We start from the raw sequence: 23,941 nt of genomic DNA on the forward strand, positions 1-23,941 counted from the left end.
AAAGCCAGGCGCCACCTACTCCCCAGAGATTCCTTACTTCCTTCTTCTTTTTGTCCCCCCGACTCTTTGTAATTTCTCAATAAAAATGAAAAAACCAATAAATTTTGCCCAAAACAGTGGGGCAGGGAGGTATGGGTTGCACAGCGGGGTGGCTACTGGAAGCACGACATACCCGACAAACAAAAAGGAACAGGAAAAAGAACGAATATTATTTGTTTTGTCATATATGCAAAAGATCCAATAATTTATGATCTAATATACAAAGAGAAAAAGTTTCGGTTTGAAAGGATAGAAACTTCGACGCGTTCATTCATGCTGGAAACAGAATGAGGGGAAAGAAGATTAGAAAAAAGAATTAGAAATCGAAAAAAGCAGCAGAAAGCAGAGAGAGGTATCTGAAGCCGAAGATCCGTAAGAAAAAGTAGCAGAAGATCATCCGAATGAAGAACCAACACAAGAGACGATCAACGCAACGAACAGCCAGAAAGAAACAGACAAATTCATTGAAAACTTGCAAGTTTTCAGTTTGGGGGTCCCAAGTCCGATTCCAATTCCGACTTGAAGCCAACTTCTCGGTGTGGGATATCTGGGATCATTGTCAACATTTTGACCGCTCGCTGGGTCCGTAATCATCGGTCTATCCCCCCGCTCATGGGCCCTCCCCCCCAATCAAAGTCCCCACTCGAACAGAATGAATGACGCCGCCGCCAACATCGATTTAAATGCAAATCAATGTAATAAAACATTTTTCGGTCTCGTATTCGGTGTCTCATGGGATACCCTCCTCTACTATTAATTTCGAATTGAATTTGGTATTTTTTCCTGGTTTGACAGAGAGACACCCACGCGGGCGACACCTCTCTCGAATGGAACGGAAGTTCATGTGGCGCTTAGGACACCACCAGAGAACCAAATCGATCGTAAATCACTTAGAATCAAAGTGAAAACTCTTACAAAAGATGTGGGCTGGTAATTTGTATAGAAGTTGGATTGTCTTCCCATGAAAATAGGACAATTTACAGGTTTTTAAACACAAAGCAGAGGATGGGGCTGGAAGAGTTGAGGGGCTGCCATATACTCGTACATAGTAATCTAGAAGACATGGGTTGACACCTTTTGAGATAAATGGTTCAGCGATAAGTGTTATGGGAGCCCAGGTTTTGATGCGGATGCTTAAGAGTGAATGGACAAAAGTGCAAAGGGGATTATTATGGGTTAAATGAGATGTTTAAAGTAATGGCTTTCCCAGAATTTTCAACTGAAGAGACTCCATTCGAGTGCGAGCAGACTTAAGAGAAATCTGCACTAAAACCCAATCCATCGTGTTTTATATACACCCCACCACAGCATCGTAACTCTGCTGCCAATAGAGTTATCATTCCAAAAATACACCCAATGAACAGCTACAGCTTCTCCCCTGTCATTCGACTCTAAAAGCTTTTGCCACACACTTTGCCTACTTCTTTATGGCGAATTAATGACCGAAAAAACGAACAAGAATTCCAAATAAACCATAAATTTTATTAATTTCTATGGCTGCTGCCGCACAAAAAAGAGTCGTGTGTGTTTTTTTTTATAACTGAACAATACCGTCGATTCATAGAGTTCTGCAGAAACACTACCGAACCACACCGAACCGCACCCAATTATAATAAAAAAACGACCAACAGCTCGAAAGCCAGTCGTCAGTCGGTGGAGAGTGGAGTGTGGATAAACCTTTGCTGCTCCCACAGAATTGACAACAAATTTAAAATTTACGAAATAAAAATTAAAATTAAATAAAAAATACAAACAAAACAAAACAAAACAAAAACCAACCGAAAATGCGAACACAATGGACATCTAAAAACTGAAACTGAAAACCGAACAGGCAGGAAATTAGCATACAAACTGAAGATCGAAACTGCATATCAAATGAGGGATTCGATTCGATCAATCGAATGTTGTGTTCAGGTTTTGGGGCAATTCATTCAGCTGCGAGTTCATTGATAGATCGTTCGGTTCCTACCACCAGCGACTAACTGTTAAAATAGAAACATCATCCAACGAATTTACGAGCCAGCGTACCATAATTCAAATTTATGTATAACCCCAAGTCTGAGCCCAAGTGTGGGCCAAAATAAATCAAGTCACGACACTGAGAAAGACCTCTTCGCCTCGAACGGTTGCCAGTACACCTTGAATGAGAGCTGTGGCTAAATGACAACTGAGACAACTACCGTGTGCCAAATGAAGATGGGACTCCAGCTCCGAGGGCCAGGTCGGTCTCGTCATCAGCCTCCTCTCATCAAACGGGTATCATCATCTCCAACTGTTGACAACGCCTTACTGCGGTGGCTGCGGTCCAGTTTCATTATTATTAACCAAAAAAAAAAAAGATGTATAAAAAAACCCCCAGACAAAAAGATCAAATTGAACGCCCACGTCTTTAGCATTTGCTTGGTGGCTTCTTCAACAGATTCCCATTTTTACAGAGAGAAAAATTATTATATTAAATGGGACAGCGTCTACAATAGAGATTATCATTATAATCCATCATCTTTGTGATCATAATTTTTGAATCTTAATTTTCCTGAAAGTAACTGTGTTTAACCACCACATTTCCCATCAATATTTAACGCAATTTCTTTCCGTGTATTCGCACATATGTATATTTATTATAATTTTTTTTAATCTGTCTGCTTTTTGCCCTCGGTTTGTTGGCTGCTCCCCTAAAATTTATGTGACCGCATCGCTGCCGTATGAATTATTAATTTTTCACCAATCTTTATTCTTTTTGTTGTGCTTGCTGTTTGTTGCCTTGCCTGATTTTGTTTGCCTTTTTAATTTTGGCAATTAATGAAATTTAATACTTTTTGTGCACTGTCTGTGTCTGGGGTAGTGGTTGTTGGCTTGAGAGATTGCCTTCTTTGAGGTTGATTTGGTCATTGAGAAAGTTGTGGCAAGTCATTTGAATCATTCGAGTTAGAAGGGTAGTCCATTTGAATGGGTTTGAAGGGTTTCTGATGATAGACGGATGATCGATGGGAGTTCAAATGGGTTAAAAGAACATTGGAAAGACTTTTGAGGTGAGTCAAAATGGAGAGAAAAGTGATGAGAGGGCCGTAAAAATGTATGTAGAATATTTCCGATCATATTTTATGGCATTAATTTCAGACATTTTGTGAATAAAATTCCCCTGTTTTCATCCATATAACTGCCGACTTTTAATCAATTTTTTCATCATACGAATGAAGTCTTCAAGTTGATTTCTCATTTTTGTTCCCCCTTTTTGTTTTGTGGAGCGTCTTCTGTGGCCGTTTCATAATTAGTTTCGCCTCCATAAGGAAGCTCCTCACAATTGCCGGAGCGTCTCCTTTTCGAGACTCGTGATTGCCCATTTAAAATATGCAAATTTGACACAAAAACAAAAGCAAAAATGAAGCCATCAAATGGAGTTGGAGTCTCCATTGAATACCGCCAACAGATTGCACTTAAAAATGCCCAAAAACAGAGAGTGAGAGACAACGAGACAGAGGGCCAGCGAGACAGATATAATTTGTTAAACTTTATTGATGCTTGGATGTCGAAAGGCGAAAACTTAATTAAAAAATTGGCCAGCAAATCCTTTTTTGGCGAAACACTTGATTAACAAAACAAAACAAAGAGACCCGAAAAAACAGATGTAAAAAATTAATGAAATATTTTGTGAATGAGAGATTCCATTGAGAAATCGCTACAAACGAGAAGACGAACGCAGTGGAGGAGGGGGAGCAAGAGCAAGGGGAGAATCTATATCTATAGAAAGATAAAGACAAACAGACAATCTACAAAAGAGGCCACACACACGGCAAAAGGCGGCAAAAGCCAAAAGGAAATGTCTCGAGAGTGGATTGAACAAAAAGTTTCCCACACACATGAACAAAATGGAGCTGAAAGCAGAAGAAGAACAACAGCTAAAGGGAGACAGAGAGAGAGTGAGACAGGGAGAGATTGAAACTGCGTAATACGGTTGCGCTGCTCTCTTGACAGGCTTCAGAGCGCCGCCCAAAGCGCCACAGAATAGGACACGCCCACTTGACACTAAGCCAAGTGAAAGAAAGTTTGCAGAGAGAAAGAGAGCTCCCGTTGCATTGAAACAGAGAGAGCTTAAGCCATTAAAAGCTCTCACCTTTCTCTCATTAAGCAGCAGCGCCTAATTGAAATGTTGCCTTACTTAAACCTAATTAGCAGTCAAATCATGTAACGCCCCAGAAAACACTCAACGGAGAGCGTAGCACACACACTTTACCACTCTGTTGGCACTCGCTCTTGAGCTCAATCGCTGGACAACCAATCAGCAGTCGCACTCAAAACTTGTTTTACGCTCACAGCGCTTAGGTTAGAGCGGGACAGAGCCAGTGCACTCACAGCTGAGAGAGCGGGAGGGAGAGTGAGAGTGAGCAACAAAAAAATAAGGTAAAACCACACACAAAAAGCTACAACCCATCAAGCCTGAAGTTTCGATCGTAACTTTGCAGTTGACTCTCGCGCACAGAAGCGTTCGGAAGTGAAATATATTTTATTAATAATATTACCGTCGAGGCAACAGAGGTCTCTTGCCACAAAGGCTATATGGTGTATACGATCTGTGGAATATACAATATCAACAAGAAATACCAGCAAGCACGCAGAACAAAAGCTGTACAGAACGCACCGTAGGTAAGCGCACCGCCATTTTGTTGCTCTTAGAAGTGTAGCCATTTTGTGGCTACCGTTTTGTGACCGTTACCCCTTTTTCGAAAGAAAGCTTCTGCTCTTACGCACGCATACACTAAAACCCGAAGAGTGTGGAGCCCTGCGCCAGAGCGAGACGGCTTAAGTGTTGCGCATGCGCAGTAGCATGAAATTTTTTTTTTCTTCTTTTACCCGAACCCGCTTCGGGACTACTGGTATTTTATGCTCTGACTCACTCGCTCAGACAGAGACAGAGCGATTGTTGCTGCTGCTTCTGCTTCTGCGTCGCCTTCCTCACTTGCCAGCAGCGACGCTGGCAGCGACGCCAGCAGCAAGCAGCAACAGCAGCAACAGCGTTGACTACTATTTCTTTCAGTTATTCATTCATTCATTCAACTTTGTGCCGCGCAGTGCGTAGTTCCCTCAGTTCCTTCGCGAGTACGAGCACCTCCAGAAAGAGATCAGCCATCAGCCAGCGATCCATCTATCTATCCCCAGACAGATCCCATAGAAATACCACATCGTTAAGTACGTGACTCGAGCAGAGGCCCAGGCCCGGACCACAGACCGATTCCAACAACCGTCGCGTAATTCCAGTTTCCAGTTTCCACAACATTCCACCCGTTTGTTTCCCAGCCGCAACAGCAGCATCGTAACATTTCCGCTCTCTCCCATTGGGTAAGTTTTATTCTCGAATTTCAATTCCAGTAGCAATGGCGCTCGTTCGTGTTCGTTCTTGTTCTGCCTCTTACTTGCTTGTTGGCTTGTTGCCCCTTCCTTGCCTTGCCTTGCCTTGCCGCATGCATGCCCCGTCTTCACTTCACTTGTTGCTTCGGCTACCAGTTTTACGCTCTTTCATTGGACAACCACGTAATGTGGGTGCGTGACTCTCTCCCTCTCGCTCTCTCTCTCACTCTCTTTGGGAATGTGTATGCGTGTGTGTGTGTGTGTGTGTGCATGAGGGAGATAGAGCTGCTGGTCTAATGCTAATATGGCGTGCGTGTGGCAAATGGAGCTTTTTTCGGCCACTTGTCTGATGTTTTTGTGTGTGTGGGAAAGTGTCGCCATTTGCCAAAATGGCGAACAGCAAATCGAACATTTCCCTATTGGATTCTAGGAGATGAAAGTAAAACAAAGAATACTCTTAAATGGGAGAAAATAAAGATGCACCCAACTTCAAATATTATAGCAAACCTATTAGAATTGAACACGTTCCTTAATATTCCCAATTATTCGATCTCTTGAAAATATATCTATTTGATCAGGGCATTAAAACTAGCACTTTTGAATAATATCTTAGAAGATCGTCAGTGAAAGACAATTTTTTTTAATCAAAGAAATACTAATTATTTTGATTAAATTTAAATCAGAAACATTAAAAAAGAATTCCGGAATTTTAAAATAAACAAAGAATGGGATGCAGAAAAACTTTCGTCAGTTTATGATTATGAATCCATCAAAGAGTCATAAAAATATCTTCTTATATACATTTATTCTTAACAAAGCAAAGTTCATAACTTTAGAAGATCTTTAAAAAAATTGTGCGTTTCTCGAGTATTCCTTAAAGTTTCCACGGGTATTCCCTACTAATCAGCAGCAATATCTAAAGCTTTCATATATCAGAAACTCCTAAAAATATAATTTTCCTATTCATTTTCAACTGAATATAAAGTTTTCAACACTATTCCACCTTAAGGAATAAAAAAAACATATCACCAAAGAGCCGTCGGCAATTGGTCAAGTCAAAAGCTTCCCCATTGGTTTGGTCAACAGATGAGTCAGCATGAAACGAGGCAAACTTCTTGTGGCTTAAAACAAGGTCTAGCCTAGAGAAGGTTAATCACAGAAGGCACCACCGAGCAAGGCGAATCATCGCCAGGAATGTCGAACGATGATCTGTTCATCATGAGCAACAGATTTGGCCAAAATTTCCAGATGGTGAGTCATAGCTTTGAGCCATGAAGTTTTCGCCTTTCGTTGGATTATGAAATACCAATGAGTGTCGAGTCGAATGGGTTAACAGTTGTTGAAAAAGTTTCATGAATCAAGAGGGAAACTGGTGTGACTTTTAAACTAGATGTTAGGTATTCCTGAGTAGTTAGTTCCTTTATCTTTCATTCCTTTCCCATTTCTTTCTTGACTTTCAACCTTCTGGGTGTCTGGTCTTCTGCCTGTTGTGCGTGTGACCTCGTCTAGACCACACGCTGTGCCTCATCAATTAGAGTCTAATTTGCTAAACGATTACTGTAAATGGACTTCAGCTGGCACCTAATCTTCCCTGACTTTGACCGACTGTCATATCGTCTCAGATGTGAGCTGTGAGATCCATAAGAAATCAACTTTCTTTCCCATTCTTCCCCATTCGTTGTTGGCAGCAGATGAGTGAGAACCAGAGAACCAGAGATCTAGAGAGATCCTTCTTCCTTTGTCCGTTGTCTGTTGCGGTGTGTTGTTTGGGGTCATCTTTTCTTGTGTGTTGCATTCACCTTTTGTTCTACTTGAAGTGGCACTGCCACATATCCTAATTGTTTCCACTGCCAACATATTGGTTCTGCTCTCCATCTCTCTGTTTTTTCGGTGACGGTGTGGGTGTTTTTCCCAAGAATTCTGTGCCATTAGCACAATTAGATTCGTATCAAATGGGTTTCGGTGCCTTTTGTCCCTTTATTGTCATCTCTCCCTGCGTTTTTTTTTTCACTTTTCGGTTGTAATTTTTAATGGCACCTTGCCAACTCACTGTCCGCCTCCAAAATTGAAAATGAAACAAAAAAACGAGAGAAGTGTTTTGTGAAAGGAGCCCAGGAGAAGTGTGGTAATCGCTTTTGACCATGTCCCTCGGCCCTTCGACGTGTGTGTCACTCTGGTTATCGTTCGTACCGCTACGTTCGTACATTTATCTCATCTCTGGTTCGGTTCTGTCGGGGTGTTAAACTGTAACTCTGTCTGTGGGTTCGTGGAAGGCGCTCTTTCAGTCGCACTTACTTTGCACTTCTTCCCATCACAGATATGGAATAATCTCTCGCTCTTTCTCTCTCTCCCTCTCTCTCTCTCTGTCGCTGGCATGCCATTTTTATTTGGTTCTCCTGCTCTTTCCCTGCTGCAAATCTAATTTCACGCAGCATTAACGCCTTTCGCATGCCCTTCACTGCGACTCTGGGACTGCGGACTCGGACTCGGCTCGGGATGAGTTGAAGGCAGAGTCAGGATCACGCTGTGTGAACCATCTTTTGAGCAAAGGTCTCTCTCTCTCACCTATCACTCCATCTCTCCCTCAAAGATTCTCTCAGTGTATGTGTGTGTGTGTACACAACACTAATTATTTTCAGTGCGGATTAATGGGATTATCTTTGCGTTGGACAACAGTTTATTATACAATATTTGGGCAGTTCTCTGGTCCGATCTGTGGGTGTTCTGTGGCTCCGGTGGCTAAGCGGATTCGCAGTTGCCAAATACTAACAGTTGGAGACGGCTGCTGACGGCTGAAGGTGCCAAGAAACGCCCATTGGGATTTGCGATGGTTTTGGCAAGATTGTGTGATGGTTTGCCATGATTGTTTGGATGGATTTTCGACAGATTATACTAATCTGTTAAGTGGATCAGAAAATGGCATTTGGCTAACGCTAAAAATGGCAATTCCTTGTTCTTTCTTGGGTATATGTAGTTAAATGAGTTGGGAAAAGTTTCACGAGTTGGTATGCGCTCCGAAACCCCTAGGTGATGATCTGTACTCTAATCCCAACTCATTTAACCTTGGATTTTTCTTCAATTGCCAGCTCGAATTTCTCCCAGTTGACTACAGCACTGTCCCCCCAGTTCCTTGTTCTCTGCAACTGCATATAATTCAACCATCATCTGCGACTCATCCACCAAATGACCAAATAGAGTGCTTAACCCCCAGCCGTAACCCGTGGCTAATGGTGCTCCACTTAAGCCCACGCTGAAAGCCACAGAGTCAGAGCCAAAGTAAAGCATAGCCAAAGTCGAAGTCGAAGTCACATCCAAATCCAAATCCGAGACCAAAGCGAGGCTGGGGCAGCCAAAGCGACAGAGTCAAAGAATCCATATCGAATGGATGGCCTTATGCAGGCGCCCTGTGTCGCATGATTAACGGCGTTAAAATGCCAATGTGACGCCACATTGTGTACACAAATTAACATTGGAGGAGTCGCAGAGTCCCCCTCAGAGAGACTGGGCACCGAAACGGAGACGGAGACGGCAAGGCAGACGTGGACGGAGACGGAGACAGACATGACCAATGCGATCAGCGACCCAGCCATGGACCCAACCGGGGACCTGGACCTCTTCCACCAACACAAGCAAAGATCCAGAGAGGCTGGAAAGTCAGTGTTATAATTTGAATATGTTTAGTGGGCATTAATGTTATAATGACAATAACTACGTACCGTCTGCGGCCGGTGCAGCACCCGCTGTGACGTTTGGCTTTTGTTGTCAACGTTAGCTCCCCTAACCGAACCGATCCCGAATCGGGAACCCGTTCCCATACCCAAAAAGTGCTCCAGCTGCGAGCTGAAAGCACCATAACATATAAATAAATATCGAAATCGAGCCTTGCCGAGACGCTTGTCGCTACCAGTCAGCGCTGGCTTTTGTTTCGCACAGAAATTCCCGAATCCGAATCCGAATCCCAAACCCCGAGCCAAAGAAAAGGCAGAGACATACTAAATCTGGGAAATATATATCCTAAAAAGAACAAAAACTGCCATCCAGCGGCGCCGAAATGACAAAAATAAAATTACATAAAAAATAACAGTTGTTAACTACCGCGAGGACGCGGACGCGGGCGCGGACTCTGAATCGAGGGATCAAGGAATCCCAAGAGAAGCGTTGGGCATAAATATTCATTCGGTTTGGCAAGGCGCCAATTAAAAATAAACTTGTTACAGCGCCACCTTAATGAAGTGGCCAAGAACAGGGCGTATTTGGCAACTGTACTTGGTTATAACGCGACGGGGGAGTAGCCGTAGCCCCAATTGGGTGAATTATTGATATGACTCAGTTGTATAAAAAATGCCCAAAATAATATGATTATAAATATGATTCCAATCATATGATTACTCTACAGCTAATTGAACAATTGTGTTTGCGGAAGTAAAGTACAGTACAGCACAGTCCCTAGCGAAGCCGAAAGGCGACACTGCGTAAAGCACTACACAGAGACAACGGTGAACAATCGATGGTGTCGTTGAAGACAAATTATTATAAGGCCTCTCGAAGGTTACCATCCGAGACTTGGGCATGGATATGGTGTATGGTGTATGCTGTATGGGGAATGGAGAGTACGAGTATGGGGCATCTGTGGTGATTTGTAAATGTCAACACCGAGTTTCAGGCACGGATTTGGTTGCTGGTTAATGAGTCATTTTCAATTTCATGTTGCGTGAGCGCCGAAGCGGACACAGACAACTTGTCGGTTGGAATATACATTATACAATATACATATGTGTATATTTTTTTTTTCTGACTGAATTTATTGGCACATAAAAGCTGTCGCAGGCGTTGCTAACTTTATATTTTTGTCTCTGTTTTTAGGTGTTTGCCTTAAAGTGCGCCATAAACCAAAAAGTCAACAGCAGCAGCAGCAGCAGTGCGGCCCACCCAAAACGCCCACAACACCATAGGGAGAAATCACAGATAGAGCAGCAGCAGCAGCAGCAGAAAAAAAGATAGTCGGACGGGAGCAGCGTTGCCGCATTTCACCAGGAAAAAACCAACCAACTGGCAACACTCACCGTAATTAACGGTGTTATCTGGCGAGAGATAACGATTAGACGAAAGAGAGTGTACACCGAGCAAAAGCTCACCCAAACACACAGCACACGGCACACGGCAACTCCCCCACTGACAGACAGACAGAGAGAGAGAGAGAGAACGAGCAAGTCATTGTCAGTCCCCCCATTTGTTGGTTGGGCGAGAGAGCGAGTCAGAGAGAAAGAGAGCAGCCCAGCACAGAGAGTGAGGTGAGAGAGAGAGAGCAGTGAGTACAGTGAGTACACTCCGCCGAAAAAGCCACCGAAAAGCCCCCGAGGGAGAAGCCGCCACATACCGCCGTCAAAATGTTTGCTGTAATGCGAATCGACAACGATGACTGCCGGTCGGACTTCCGTCGCAAGATGCGTCCAAAGTGCGAGTTCATTTGCAAGTACTGCCAGCGGCGTTTCACCAAGCCATACAACCTGATGATCCACGAGCGCACCCACAAATCGCCCGAGATCACATACTCGTGCGAGGTCTGCGGCAAGTACTTCAAGCAGCGTGATAATCTTCGCCAGCACAGGTGAGTCTTAATATCCTACCCTCTGACCCTTCAATTCCAATCGCTTCCGAGTCAGGGCTGTGCCTTGGGCTTGCTTAAAGACACACACTCGTATGTACATATCTGGCACATCTAAGGTTAAAGTGCATGGATCAGAATTCCCTATATTCGGTGTTGGTCACAGACAGAGTTGGGGAACTAGGTGTCATTATGATGTGTATTCCTAGACGTACAGTGGGGAGCAAAAGTGAGTACATACTCAGTATCACCGACTTTCGTCGCCCATAACAGCTAAACGCATAAAGCAAAACAAACCAAATATTTTTCATATATCAATTACTTTATTCTTAGAAAATAGGTAATAACAACAAAAACAGATGGGAAGCTTTCATTGGAAAAATAGAAAACCAAAACACTCGCATGTACTCAGTTTTGAACTTTTCGTCATTGCACTTTTTTTCCGCTCTCAAGTTTCTTATCAGCAAAAAGCTTGAAGATTTACAGTTAAACTCTTCTTTTGTGTTCTTGTCATACATATTTAATTTAAGTGTTCTTCTTACGAGTCGGTGAGATTTATTGAATTTACTAAATTTTTTATACTTTGTGCCTAAAATGAGAAAACTATCTATTGAAATTGAAAATAGTGTTGTGTGCCTTACTAATAGTGGCTGTTCGACACGTACTATTGCTAAAAAGCTTGGAATTAGTCAATCGGTGGTGATCAGGTGAAAAGGGCGTAATGTTGTCCCCAAACAGCAAGTCCAAGGCCGCCCTAAGAGTTAACAGACTCAGAAGCTAGACTTATGTTTCGGAAATGGGAAAAATAGTACTAACACCAAAAGTGCTTCTATGGCAATAAACAAAAATGTTAGTCGCTCGACAGCCAGAAGAGCGCTTCACAACATTGGGTACATTGCAGCCGTTAAGAAAAACAAAGCAGCATTGTCGGAAAAAAATGTCAAAGCAAGGTTGAAATTTGCAAGGGAGCATAAAAATTGGACGAAGGATGACTGGAAACGCGTAATCTGGTCTGATGAGTCAAAATTTAACCGTTATCAATCGGATGGGAAGCAGTATTGTTGGCGTAGGCCCGGAGAAAAACTGCAAAGACATCATGTTAAGCAAACCGTGAAACATGGCGGCGGCAGTATCATGGTTTGGGGATGTTTTACATGGTGGAACGTTGGTCCTCTACAAAAAATAGATGGGATCATGCGAAAAGAGGAGTATTTAAAAATTTTGCAAGCCCATCTTCCCAATTTTCTTGACAAATGTGCCTATTCCGAAGCAGAAATTACTTTTCAACAAGATGGGGATCCGAAGCACACAGCGAAAATTGTTCGGGAATGGCTAGGGAATCAAAGCTTTAAGTTGATGGAATGGCCAGCTCAAAGTCCCGACCTCAATCCGATTGAAAACCTATGGTCAATCGTGAAACGACGGCTTGGGCAGTACGAATCAGCCCCATCTAACTTAGGCGACCTCTGGGGCCGTGTACAGATGGAATGGAATCGTATTCGAAGCTCATTGAGAACTGGTAGAGAGTATGCCAAAGCGTATTAATAATGTCATTTCTAATAAGGGTCTATGGACAAAATATTAAGTTTAAGTGATTTTCTTAGATTTTTGTAAAAAGTTCAAAACTGAGTACATGCGAGTTGTTTTGGTTTTCTATTTTTCTCTCAATGAAAGCTTCCCATCTGTTTTTGTTGTTATTACCTATTTTCTAAGAATAAAGTAATTGATATATGAAAAATATTTGGTTTGTTTTGCTTTATGCGTTTAGCTGTTATGGGCGACGAAAGTCGGTGATACTGAGTATGTACTCACTTTTGCTCCCCACTGTAGATATCTATTCATTGCCAGTGGGAATCACTTTCTTGGTAAAACGTTTTGCTTGGGCAGATTATTCATATATCAAGTTATATTGCTGGATATAAAAAAACCCCTTAAATGGAAAGAATTAAATATAGAATATAGAAGTATACGAGAGATATACCAGAGGTATTTATAGCCAGGGGAAAAACTTTGATAACAGAAGGTTTTGCACAGGCAGATGGATATAGTAATCACCTTTCAATGAGCGTAATTCTCTCTAATTGAGCGATAGCTAGAAATAGTAAAAATATACAGAATATGCCTATATTTAGTCTCTATAATGAGTTCCCATAGAAAGTAGCTTATGTTAACATATGATTTATTGAGTAGAGCTCATTTCTAAGTATCATAATGAAATGGAATACCTAAGAGAGAATACTATGACTGAAATTTGTTGAGAATATTACCATTTGAGTTCGGGAAGCAGTTGAGAAGTCTTCACATCATTAGAATTGGGAAATCTTATATATTTTCCAACAAATTATTTACTATATTCCAAAATAGATTCGTGCAAATATGGGTTAAATATGTGTCTAGTCCCCACATATTTATTCTACATATGCTGCCAACAGGAAATACCAAATTTTGGTAGAGCTCTAATCTATCAATTCGATACATTATTGAGGACATAAGTCACAAAATTGAAATAGTTTCCGGACAAAAGCTCTCGAGTGGGGAAAAAAGCTTAAACGCATACATAAATGTACATACATAAACATACAAATACACCCCCACACACCCACAACAGCACGCACACACACACACACCTAACCAACCATAAAAGAACCGCAATCGCAATCTCATTTCGGGCGCAAACAGAACCACCGAATCGCTTTGTTAATATATCATTAATATTGTAATTTTTTCTCTTCACCGAATTATCGCACAACCTTCTGCCACATCACGAATTATTCTCTATATTTTTCTCGTTTTCTCTCTCTTTTCTATTTGTAGATGTAGTCAGTGTGTTTGGCGATAAGCTAAAATACCATATATACATACAATATATATATAAATATATATAAAAAAAAACCACACACACAGAGCAATATATAAAGTAAAACCGATATCTAAGCACCGCAGCACCAACAACAGCACGCAATATCACAGCTATATCTTATATATATAAACTACAATAAATCCATTTGAATGGGATCTGAACAGCAAAACGAAGCAACAGCCGCAAAAGCAAACGCAAAAGCAAAAGCAACAGCCTACAACAATCACACACACACACCGCCTTCTTCATTCACCACTCAAAAAAAAAAAATATAGATATATATATATAAAACGTTAAGCCTAAGTTCAACAGCCACAACATCGTGTACTATAATGAATGAATGGATGGCTAGATCGGGTGTTGGTTTTATCTATTTCGATTTTTTTGGTTTCTTTGGTCTCTTCAATGCACTTGCCACGCCCCCCCATCCATCAACAAAAAACATTCACAAAATGTTGCGCAGGCGCAGCACCACCAACAGCAACAGCAACAACAACGACAATAGCAGCAACAACAACAGAACAGAAGCAACAAAATTCTCTTCAAAATACTTGCAGAAATCTACACAAGGACACCTGTGGGCGTGGTGGTTATGGGAGGTAGAAGAAACCACTAAAGCAACCAGTGGAACATTTATTCCTAGCAACAATAACCGATAGAGCTTTCGCTTAAGCCACATTAAAAACGCAATATAATCACTCGATCCAGCAGTATTCGGGGGGGGATGATCCAACACCCCCCTTAAAGGATCCAACAGGATTCAAGGGATCTGTCAACCCAGCAGGATATTCCTACCCAGCATCATTAACAGCTAGAGCAACAATAACCGATCCAGCAAACCGGAAGGAAGCAACACTTAACCGCTTGATTAGAACCACATAAACTCCACCAAAATGTTGCCAGAAACTTTCTCAAGTGTGGCTCAAATTGCCAGCGAAAGTGCAATTAAGCTTAAGCTTCTTGCGCTTTCTATACTAACGGTAACGAAAGTCACACACAGAGGGTTTAACTTCCCTTAGCAACATTTAGAAATAGAAACATAAATCAGCTGCAATTCTCTTGCCTTCAAAATTGAACATTTTACCCCCTGCCCTCCCTCGCTATATTTTTATGAATAATGAAATTAATTAAAACTTAACAATAATACAAAAAACAAAACACACACACACAGACACCCCTAAATCATAAGTATTTTTATTTTAAAATCAAAAAATGAAAATAAAACACGTTGAAAATGTATTACATAAAATTAATAATAATATTAATAATAAACAACAACAACAAAAAAAACATTATCAAATAAATATTACGATATGCGATTGTTTTGTTTAAGTTTAAATTTTAAATGAATAAAAAATGAGACAAAATTTGCGAAAAAAAATCACAAAAACAAAACAAAAATTTAAACAAAAAATTACCCCGAAATTGTTTTTGTTCTTTTTATTTCTTTTTGTAAGTGCCCGGCAATAAGATTGTACATGTTTTTCCGCTATTTATACAATTTATACAAATATATACTATAAAACAAAAACTAAAATAATTATAAAATGCAGACAGTGTAAAATTCTAGAAATTTTCTGTTTTATTTTCCAATAAATCAGCTAAAAATAAACGCAATTAATGTACTTATATTCATAGAGAGAGACAGCAAACCAATAAGTTAATAAATAAACATATTTATACAATTAAAAGACAAAAAAAAGCCTTAAATGATGTGTTTTTATATGATTTTTGAGTGGGTAATAAGCTGCTTGGGTTAAACTTGGGAACTGGCTGGAACTTTCTGCTTTCATGTGTATCTGTCATAAGATGATCTGTTTACATAGGGTAGGCCCACAAAAGTGGTACTACATACATACATATATGTACATATGTACTAAAGTAGTCACTCTGCTGCTCTATTTGCATCCTTGCGCGACTAAAATTCTACACATCAGATATTTGCATCTATGATGAGAGCATTTACTGCCAATGCATCACCTTGCACTACTACACACCATGCATAAGCATGCACAAGCATGAACACCGCATAAGCTTGCTTTCATTTCGTCTCCTCTTACTTTGCTTCTTATCGCCGCTCTGTTTTTGCATGGGCAATGGGTCGATGTTTTTTGCATATAAGCAAGCAGCTTAGGGTGGTGGGAGAAGAGGTGAAGAAGCAGAATCATAATCTGAAGCAGGTAGTGGTTCGCTCTCTTCCCTCTCGTGCGCATTTACAGCTAATTGTTGGTTTTGTAATACGAGGCAGAATTAAATTGATGCGCAGTTGATTGATGGTTGAAACTACAGTGCCCATTCGACCAGATGAACCAAATCCACTGCTTATAAAGGGGATATTTACATGTGCTCTTGCGAGCATCTTGCATTGGTAAAAACCACGATTTCACATGTTGATGCACTCAATTGGGATCTACCCTATGTGGGTGTATTCATTGTATATTTAGGATATGTCCCTACCCTATGAGTGTTTACTGTGCGGGATGCGATAATCAATTCATTTGCTTAGCATTTAGGGGAACTGCGTACGATGGTATTTACCAACAATTAAGTACACTATTTAGAACAACTGTTCCTTTGTCGGCTCGCACATTGATTCGTGGTGAGCGCAATTGGTAAACAGAAACAAAAAGGAGGTACAGATACAGAGGTGCAGAGGTATAGAGGTACAGAAAGAGATAGAGAGTGAGAATTTCACATGAGAGATCATAAATCATTCGGGCCTTCGTTCGTCCCGTGCATGACTCAAGTCCGAAGCGTCTGTCCCCCTTGCTGGCTTGCTGCGTTCGTGTTAATTAAATATTGACTATGTTTTGATAAGCCGTAACATTGCCCGGGAAGCAGGAGTAGGAGGAGGAGGAGGAGGAGGAGGACCCTCTCTGAGGTTCATTTTCGACAAATTTAAATGTTAGCGCGTCTCACGGCAGGATCCCAGAGCCGAGAGCCCAGCAACCCAGAACGCACTTCGACTTGGCTATAATGAAAGCGTTTCCAAATGCGAAACGAATGCCAGAGCAGCTACTGTGGCGAGTGTGTCCCAGGATGTGGACTGTGGATGTGGATGCGGCTGCTGGGATCTGTATTCTGTATGTAGGCTGTGGCCATATAGATCGGCATGTGGTCGCCTTTTGAGGCACGTGTGGTTTTCCAGTTAACCGCTGCCGTTGGTTTTGGCCTGCTGCTGCTTATGGCATTAACCTAAACTGTTTCCACCTTCCACCAAAAGGACGACATCCACGCAGTTTGACTTCGGCTCAGACTCCGACTCTGACTCTGACTCCGACTCCCATCCAGAGACGACGCACAAATCCGACCTGAAGGAGGTGGCCCGCTGTGTGCGCTGCGCCGTCACCCGCTGCTTTTGTTGGCCGCACATTGGCTTAGGATCTGCGGATCGAAGCCGATCGAAGCCGATCGCCAAGGCTCTATTGCACTCCAGGCCAGGGGGCGTACCACTCAATGCCCACTCACTGCCCACCCACTGCACCCACTCGCTGCTGAAAGACCTCTTTCCATACGGACTTATCAATTGCGGCCATCTTCCCGGGGACCAGCGACTGATTCAACACTTCGGTAGCCCAATCATCATTTCCGTCTTCGGGAAGGTGACAACTCTTTTGGTTGGCTTGGGTTTTTTCCTCCGCTTAAATGCAGATGCAGATGCAGATTTCTCATCTGATTCATCATCAACGGTTTCCACATCAAAACTGAGTCGCCTCACCACGCGCCTTGACTCATCCAAATTTCTTTCTAAGCCTTGCAAAGGCATAAATCTCACTGAATCTACGAGATATTTGGCAACAGGTTCCAGCCTCCTCCCCATCCGAACGATCAACTTCAAGGTGCGCTCAGCCGCAGAAGCAGCCGCAGGTTGAGCGCGCTCTGGAACCCCAGTGGAACCTCTGGAACCCGCTAAGCGACAATGTCTAACTCATTAGATGTCATTTGATGATAAACTCTCGGTGTTCTCTTTAGCAGGTGGGGTATAGTGAATGTTATAAGCAGCAAATGGAGTTGTATATATGTAGAAATTTTAATGGTAATGGGGCACTGAAACTTTGCCCTACCAATATCTATATCAATAAAATATTCAAAATAAATGCCACAATAAAATCTTAATATGAAAAGAATGAAGGGAAAATCGTTAAAGAGAGCATCTAATATTCGTACTAAAATATTCTTCCCTAATTTATACGTAATAACCGACAGTGGGCTGGCCACAGGCCACAGAGATATATCCCCATGGATCTGATAGCATCTGCGAGACGTATTGGAATGCTCCACCTTGTTGTCATCACGTAGCATCGCATAATTTTGCGTTTTACTGTTAACGGGGCGACGGTAGACGGCCGATGGGTACATGTGGCCGCTCCTGTGGCGGCTGCTGCTGAAGCAGCGGCTCTGCTGTGGCTGTGGCCGCAATTAAAAAAGCTCAACTACCATAAAATGTACAGAGAGCACGGCAACAGATCAGATACATATATGTATGTATGTACATATATACGGATTTATATATGTGTGTACATATGTATGTACATATATCCAAACAGATTCCAAAGCGGCACGTACAACGTGCGGCTATTTGTCTGCTGACTTGTCTGCTTGCTTCTTTACTTATTTTATTTTACTTTGTTGCGATCGGTATTTTGGGGACTACGAGGGTATATTGAATATGTTGAGAAGTTTGTAACAGGCAGGAGGATCCCAGATATTGATATTGATATATCCTGAAGAATCTTGAATATTATTAAATCTTCTTCCTTTATGTTGGGAAAGTTACTCAAAAATTACGTTGCTATTGTTATTTCCTTTTTCTTACACGGTATTTCGAATAGCAGAGTGTAAGTAGTGGGTATCCTGAATTCCACATATCAACTCCATAGCCTTCTTCCTTGTTTTTTGTTTCGTTTCGTTTTGTTGTTGTTGTTGTGTTTTTCCTCTGGCATTGTGATTGTTGGTGGGACCGCAAAAGATTTGTGGGCCAGGGCACAGGCAGCCAACAGTCGCCTCGATCCCGGTGCCGCCTCGTTGCAGCTCTTCAGCTCCAGCTTCAAGTCCACATCGATGTCCCAGTCCCAGTCCGAGTCCAAGTCCCGTCCTGGCTGCCTGTCGCTTTTAATCTAGCAAAGCAATCGTTGAATGCCACTAAACTTTTCACCACAACTTATATCAATTGTCGTCCAATGTACAACGTCAACGCGCCTCTGATATATTGGATCTAAAAGTGATCGTAATCGCAAAGCGGAGCACACACTCGAGGCGGCCCCAGACCGAGAGTCTCCACCACAGAGATCTGTTTCTTGGCCAGGCCAGGCCAAGACACACACACTCACAGACAGCCAGCTAAAGGGACCAATTTGTTGGCACAAATTTGAGACTGATGGCAGTGGTAGGGGGTACAGGGGCATGGGCTAGGAATTAAGTTTATGATTCAAAATTTCCACCCAAACTGGGAGTGCAACTTCTGGTTCTGATCTTGACCCTCTTTGTGCCCTCAAACAGATGGGCCATGGGAGGGCGAAGGCCTGGTTGGGTCTGTGTCTGTGTCTGTGTCTCTGTCTCTGTCTGTGTCTGTGGCTACCTCCTTGGGTTTAGCATTAATTTATGAAGTGATGATGACAAGTGGGATAACGGGGTCATTTCGCGCTTAATGTCGCCAACACGTAAAATGATTTGCATCGAAAGTCGAAAACCTAAAACCCAATGCCGCGTAACTTTAGAGCCTGTCGCAAGGCTGCAACTGAGATTGCAGTCTCTCCATCAGCATCCCAGTCGCAGTTGCAGTCGCAGTCGCCAGTCTTCGTTTCAGTTCCAACTTCCAACTGAAAAGTTAACTTATCGTTGCCGCCCGATCATAACAACACATTTTAAAGGGCTTAAAGGAGAGGCTGAGACTGAGACTGAGACCGCAGACGGTTGCAGCTGAATCTGACATAAGCAGACCGCAAACGTGACAGCTCACTTCATCCAGTGACAGTGTTTGGGGGCTTTCTACACAGAGACAGAGCCAGAGAGAGAGACAGAGAGAGAGAACCCAGAGAGCTCCCCTCCTGGCAATTGTGCTTCAATATTGTTCCTAATTTGGCACTTAAATTCAATGAGGCTGAGCGGCATTGGGATTGGGCCCCCAGAATGCGAATGCGAATGGGAATGGGAATGAGAATCTTAGGCGGTATCGTATCTGGAGTTCTTCTTCTGGCCAAGTCCCTCTGGGCACTGGGAGCTCTGGGGGCTCTGGCACTGGTGTGTGCGTTGACATAAATCAAGCGACTTCCAACTTTTATCACGATCTCCTAAATAAGGCGACGCGGTCTGCACAAATCCGCTTCATACATTACACACACACACACAGGCGCGCACACGAGAGAAGACTTGAGACTGAGACTGAGACTCCGACTCCATCCAGTCCAGTCCAGTCCCCTCTCCAGTCGCTAAGTAAGCTATCATCAGGCTCAGGCTTCAGTCGGAGGAGTCTTCTGGCTCCAGCTACGCTTTGTCACAGTGGGCCAGGCCAAGATGTGCTCTGGGGGCACGGGAACGTGGAGGAACGCCCAGATCTTGCGGATTGCCTCTGCCTCGTAAAATGCGTGTGCGAGTCGCGCGCGTTCGCGATCCTCTCTTTTAATGACAGTCGTAGACGGAGCTTCACTCGTGGTCTCTTCTGTCTATGGGCAGGGTATGGTGACTATATGATCAGATTTGGGCAGGCGAATGACTGCTTTAGAGAACAATTTTATCTTTATTACCGCCAATGCGAGATTAAGTTAAAGAACTGACTTTCGAAGCTGTGAAAGAACTAGAACTTCAAATGGTCTATTCAGAGAATTTCAAGAAATGGAAAGGTGATCAGCAGAGACACTTAGACACTTGAATCTTGAATCAAGTGAAGTCTCTTCTTCAAGGGGTTTTACATTAATATTCCCTTTTAATTCTTAGGCATACATTTCCTATAGGAATATCCATAACTTTCCTTCTTGATGGCCGACTAATAGTGTGTCTAAATATTCTACTATTTTAACACCCAAAAGATCGCAGTTCTTGGATCCCTTTGCCGCTGAAAGGGGAATTGTTCACTGAGTTTTAGCAAATGCGATTAAAATGTCACATCAGCAGAGCAGAGAACCAGAGAGAGAACGAGAGAGAGAGAGAAGGACTTTGGAGACGATGATGGCCGCCGTGTGAAGTAAATGTGGCGCAAATGTTGTTGGCCGTCTGTCAACCGAGACTTCAAGCCTAGAAGAGGTGGCACCACCAATGCCTGTCCCATGTAATTGTAAATGTCTGCGGCATGCAGCAAGCGGCAAGCTCTTTGCATGTCTCCAAAGAGAGGAAGGCAGCTCCATGGATGGCTGGCTGTCTGGTTGTCTGGCTGCCTGGCTGCCTGGTTGCCCGGTTGCCCGGCTGCCTACCTACCTTCCAGAGAGTGCCTCTTTTGCATAATGATGACATTCCGCTGCGTATTTGATTAAGAATTTTGACAGGCGACATAGTGTCGCTTTGATGGCCACCCAGGCCATGGATATCCGATGTCCGATGTCCAATGCGATCCCTTCGAAAGGTAACTCCGGGGTACCGTCGCTTTAATCAGCATCGCTGATCAATAACAATCAACATGTTTGCTGATAATTTCGCCAGTCGTCGGAAGAACGATCCCCACAAGCGATCCCCATCCGAAAAGGAAGGTTCAGGACCCCTGCTCCTCCGTCCTCCCTGCACCCCACCCTTTTTGCAGGGTAAGCGTACATTTTTGTAGGTGGCGTTCCTTGAGTCATTTGTGCGGTGCATTCTTTTTAATGGCTTGATTGATGGCTGGCAGCTTTTGTGGCTGTTGCTGCCTTGAATTTGTCAGCAAATTTGTCAGCCCCAAAATGCAGTGGAGTGAGCGAGCCCTCGGTTGGGAACTGGTTTTCCCTTTGGTTAATTTTTGTTTTATGGTCAACTGAATCATTAGTCAATGGCATTTCGGCAGAATGCGCGGGGAAAGTGAACCGTGAAGACAGGTAATGCGGGAAAGTAATCGTGATTATGTCCGAATGTCGAATGTCGAATGTGTCATGCAATTTGGCAGGGAAACTAGTGCCAAATGGAATCTGGGTTGAATTATCAAGCGGAAATTAGCCAGAGAGTTGGTTGAATGGGGAAGAATATCGTTGAGGATTCATAATAAAAATATAAAAACCCGAATGAATATACCAATAAACTAACTAAACATCTATAAATAAACCTTAAAATAAACCAAATTTCCTTTTACGGTTACACCCCACCCACATCCCACAGAAAACATCCCACAATTTTGTCTAATGACACGTTGCGGCAGCCTTCGGCTTCCCTTTCGACCACACATCACAACCACATCAAAGTGACTCCAAATTGTGGCTTAAATCGATCTACAAACTGCAAATGGCTGTAGACGGCCCACAGAACTTGGAGCTCGGATCGGATCGGATCGGATCACGTTCCATATAGCCAAACTTAGAACAAGGCCAAAAATAATTTGCCAACAATTTGCAGCGTCCCCAAATCAAAACCTGGCCAAAACCCAACCCAAAGCCAGAGTCAGAGCCACAGTCAGAGCCACAGCCAGAGCCAAACGATCAGTAAAAGGCAACGGAAAAAAATGTTGTTTAATAATTTAATTTGCCACAATTTAGCAGCGTTTATCAAAACCAAAAGCCATAGACGGAATCAGTCACTGAGAATCCAATAGAATGGGTCTCGAAACCGATGCTTAAATGCGAGAGAGAATTTCATCTAACGCCGACGCGACGCTGTGGATGGATGATGCATTGAGGAGGAGGAACAACTGTGGGATTCTTCTGGGACTGGAGTTGTAGCTATGGGACTGAAACTCGGATTACACGCAGATATAAACGGCTACCTAAAGTGAACGGCGTGCAGGAACGTGATCAGCCCAATTTTAACGCCCATCGAAAACGAAAGGGAGCTACTACAACCATCCACAGGGGAGATGGACATGCTACATGCTATATGCTATATGCTGCATGCAATATAGGATTCCAAGGGGCAGCAGGGTTTCGTTTCGTTTCGTTTTGACCAGAGAGGTCGCCATGGATTTCTACGAAATGTGGTGGGCGCACACCGAACCGCAGCCACAGCCACCGCCACAGCCACCGCCACAGCAGCCACATTGTAGTCCGTCATTTGGTCAGCGAGTACAACACGGGAGAAAACCTATTATTAAATTGTCAAAAGGTCGAAAAATATATAATACCAAAACGAACAGTGAGAGAGAGAGAGCAAGCGAGAGAGAGAGGTGGTCGCTTATCTTTGGATGAGTTTTGTGACTGGTGATGAGTGCGTGAGGGGTCATGTGATCTTTGCGTGAATGAAATTTATATATTACTATACACTATACGGAGTGCAGAAAATGAAAACTTTCAGATCTTACTATATGTTAGCTTTCTTCTTTCTTTTGTTTACTTCTGCCGAAGTATCCAGGAATATTTACAAAATCATTAATAAAGATCTGCAACCGTTTGCTTGCCCAATAAATTCCCCAACATAAGGATCGAATCCCTAGCTAATTCCAGATCATTCCACAACACGATTTCTCACGATTAAAATCAGTCTGTGTGTTGCCATCTCTAGGCTGAACCCTTTTGGGCCAGGGTCAGGCGGAGTTTCGGCGCGCGTATCAGAAGCAGATCGGACTAATTGGGGCAACAACGGTTGGGGCACAGCACAACGCACAGGGGGCGGTAACAGGGCACGGCGCATTAAGACAATATGGCTTTGGGTAGGGGTTCGGGATGATCCTGACTGCTGCTGCTGCCCCTGCTGCTGCTGTTGCTGCCCCTGCTGCTGCTGCTGCTGTGGCTGTGGCAGCCACAACATTTTGTTTATTTTGTGTTTAGGCCCGTGTGAATTTTCAAAGGCTCAGGGCTAAAAAACTGTCGAAAATTCCAAAATGTCTGTACCGGGTCAGCCTCCTCCAACCATCTCCAACTTCAGCTCGAACTCAAACTTCTCCTTCTGTCTCACTCTCGATTAGCGTCGCCTTGTGGCTGCTGCTACTTCTGTCTGCCACAGATCCGCTGGTCCGATGGCCTGGGCAAATGGTGGGCGGATCGCGGCAT

At 43.0% G+C, this 23,941-nt stretch overlaps 1 protein-coding gene across 6 annotated transcripts; it reads left to right on the forward strand.

Moving 5' to 3' along the window:
- The first annotated feature begins 4,504 nt into the window (after positions 1-4,504).
- Positions 4,505-15,037, forward strand: LOC111079156 (protein drumstick). 6 transcript variants are annotated; one of them, XM_022374196.2, is made up of 4 exons: positions 4,505-4,680; positions 5,072-5,373; positions 10,246-10,990; positions 14,405-15,037. In XM_022374196.2, the coding sequence occupies exons 3-4, from the start codon at positions 10,770-10,772 to the stop codon at positions 14,448-14,450; spliced, it is 267 nt and encodes an 88-aa protein (XP_022229888.1). In that variant the 5' UTR covers positions 4,505-4,680; positions 5,072-5,373; positions 10,246-10,769; the 3' UTR covers positions 14,451-15,037. The 6 variants fall into 6 exon arrangements, with proteins under 6 accessions (XP_022229888.1, XP_022229904.1, XP_022229920.1 ...); XM_022374212.2 differs by having other exon boundaries at positions 5,107-5,373; XM_022374228.2 differs by having other exon boundaries at positions 5,194-5,373.
- The last annotated feature ends 8,904 nt before the right edge of the window (positions 15,038-23,941 follow it).

This window comes from Drosophila obscura, unplaced genomic scaffold (assembly GCF_018151105.1).
Source record: "Drosophila obscura isolate BZ-5 IFL unplaced genomic scaffold, ASM1815110v1 contig_36, whole genome shotgun sequence".
Lineage (NCBI taxonomy): Eukaryota > Metazoa > Arthropoda > Insecta > Diptera > Drosophilidae > Drosophila > Drosophila obscura.

What these genes read in the sequence shown, in the direction of transcription:
- LOC111079156 (XM_022374196.2), top strand. Translation starts at nt 10,770, where the DNA reads ATGTTTGCTGTAATGCGAATCGACAACGATGACTGCCGGTCGGACTTC. An exon ending in GATAATCTTCGCCAGCACAG is followed by an intron (nt 10,991 to 14,404) that starts GTGAGTCTTAAT and finishes AAATACTTGCAG; the next exon opens with AAATCTACACAAGGACACCT.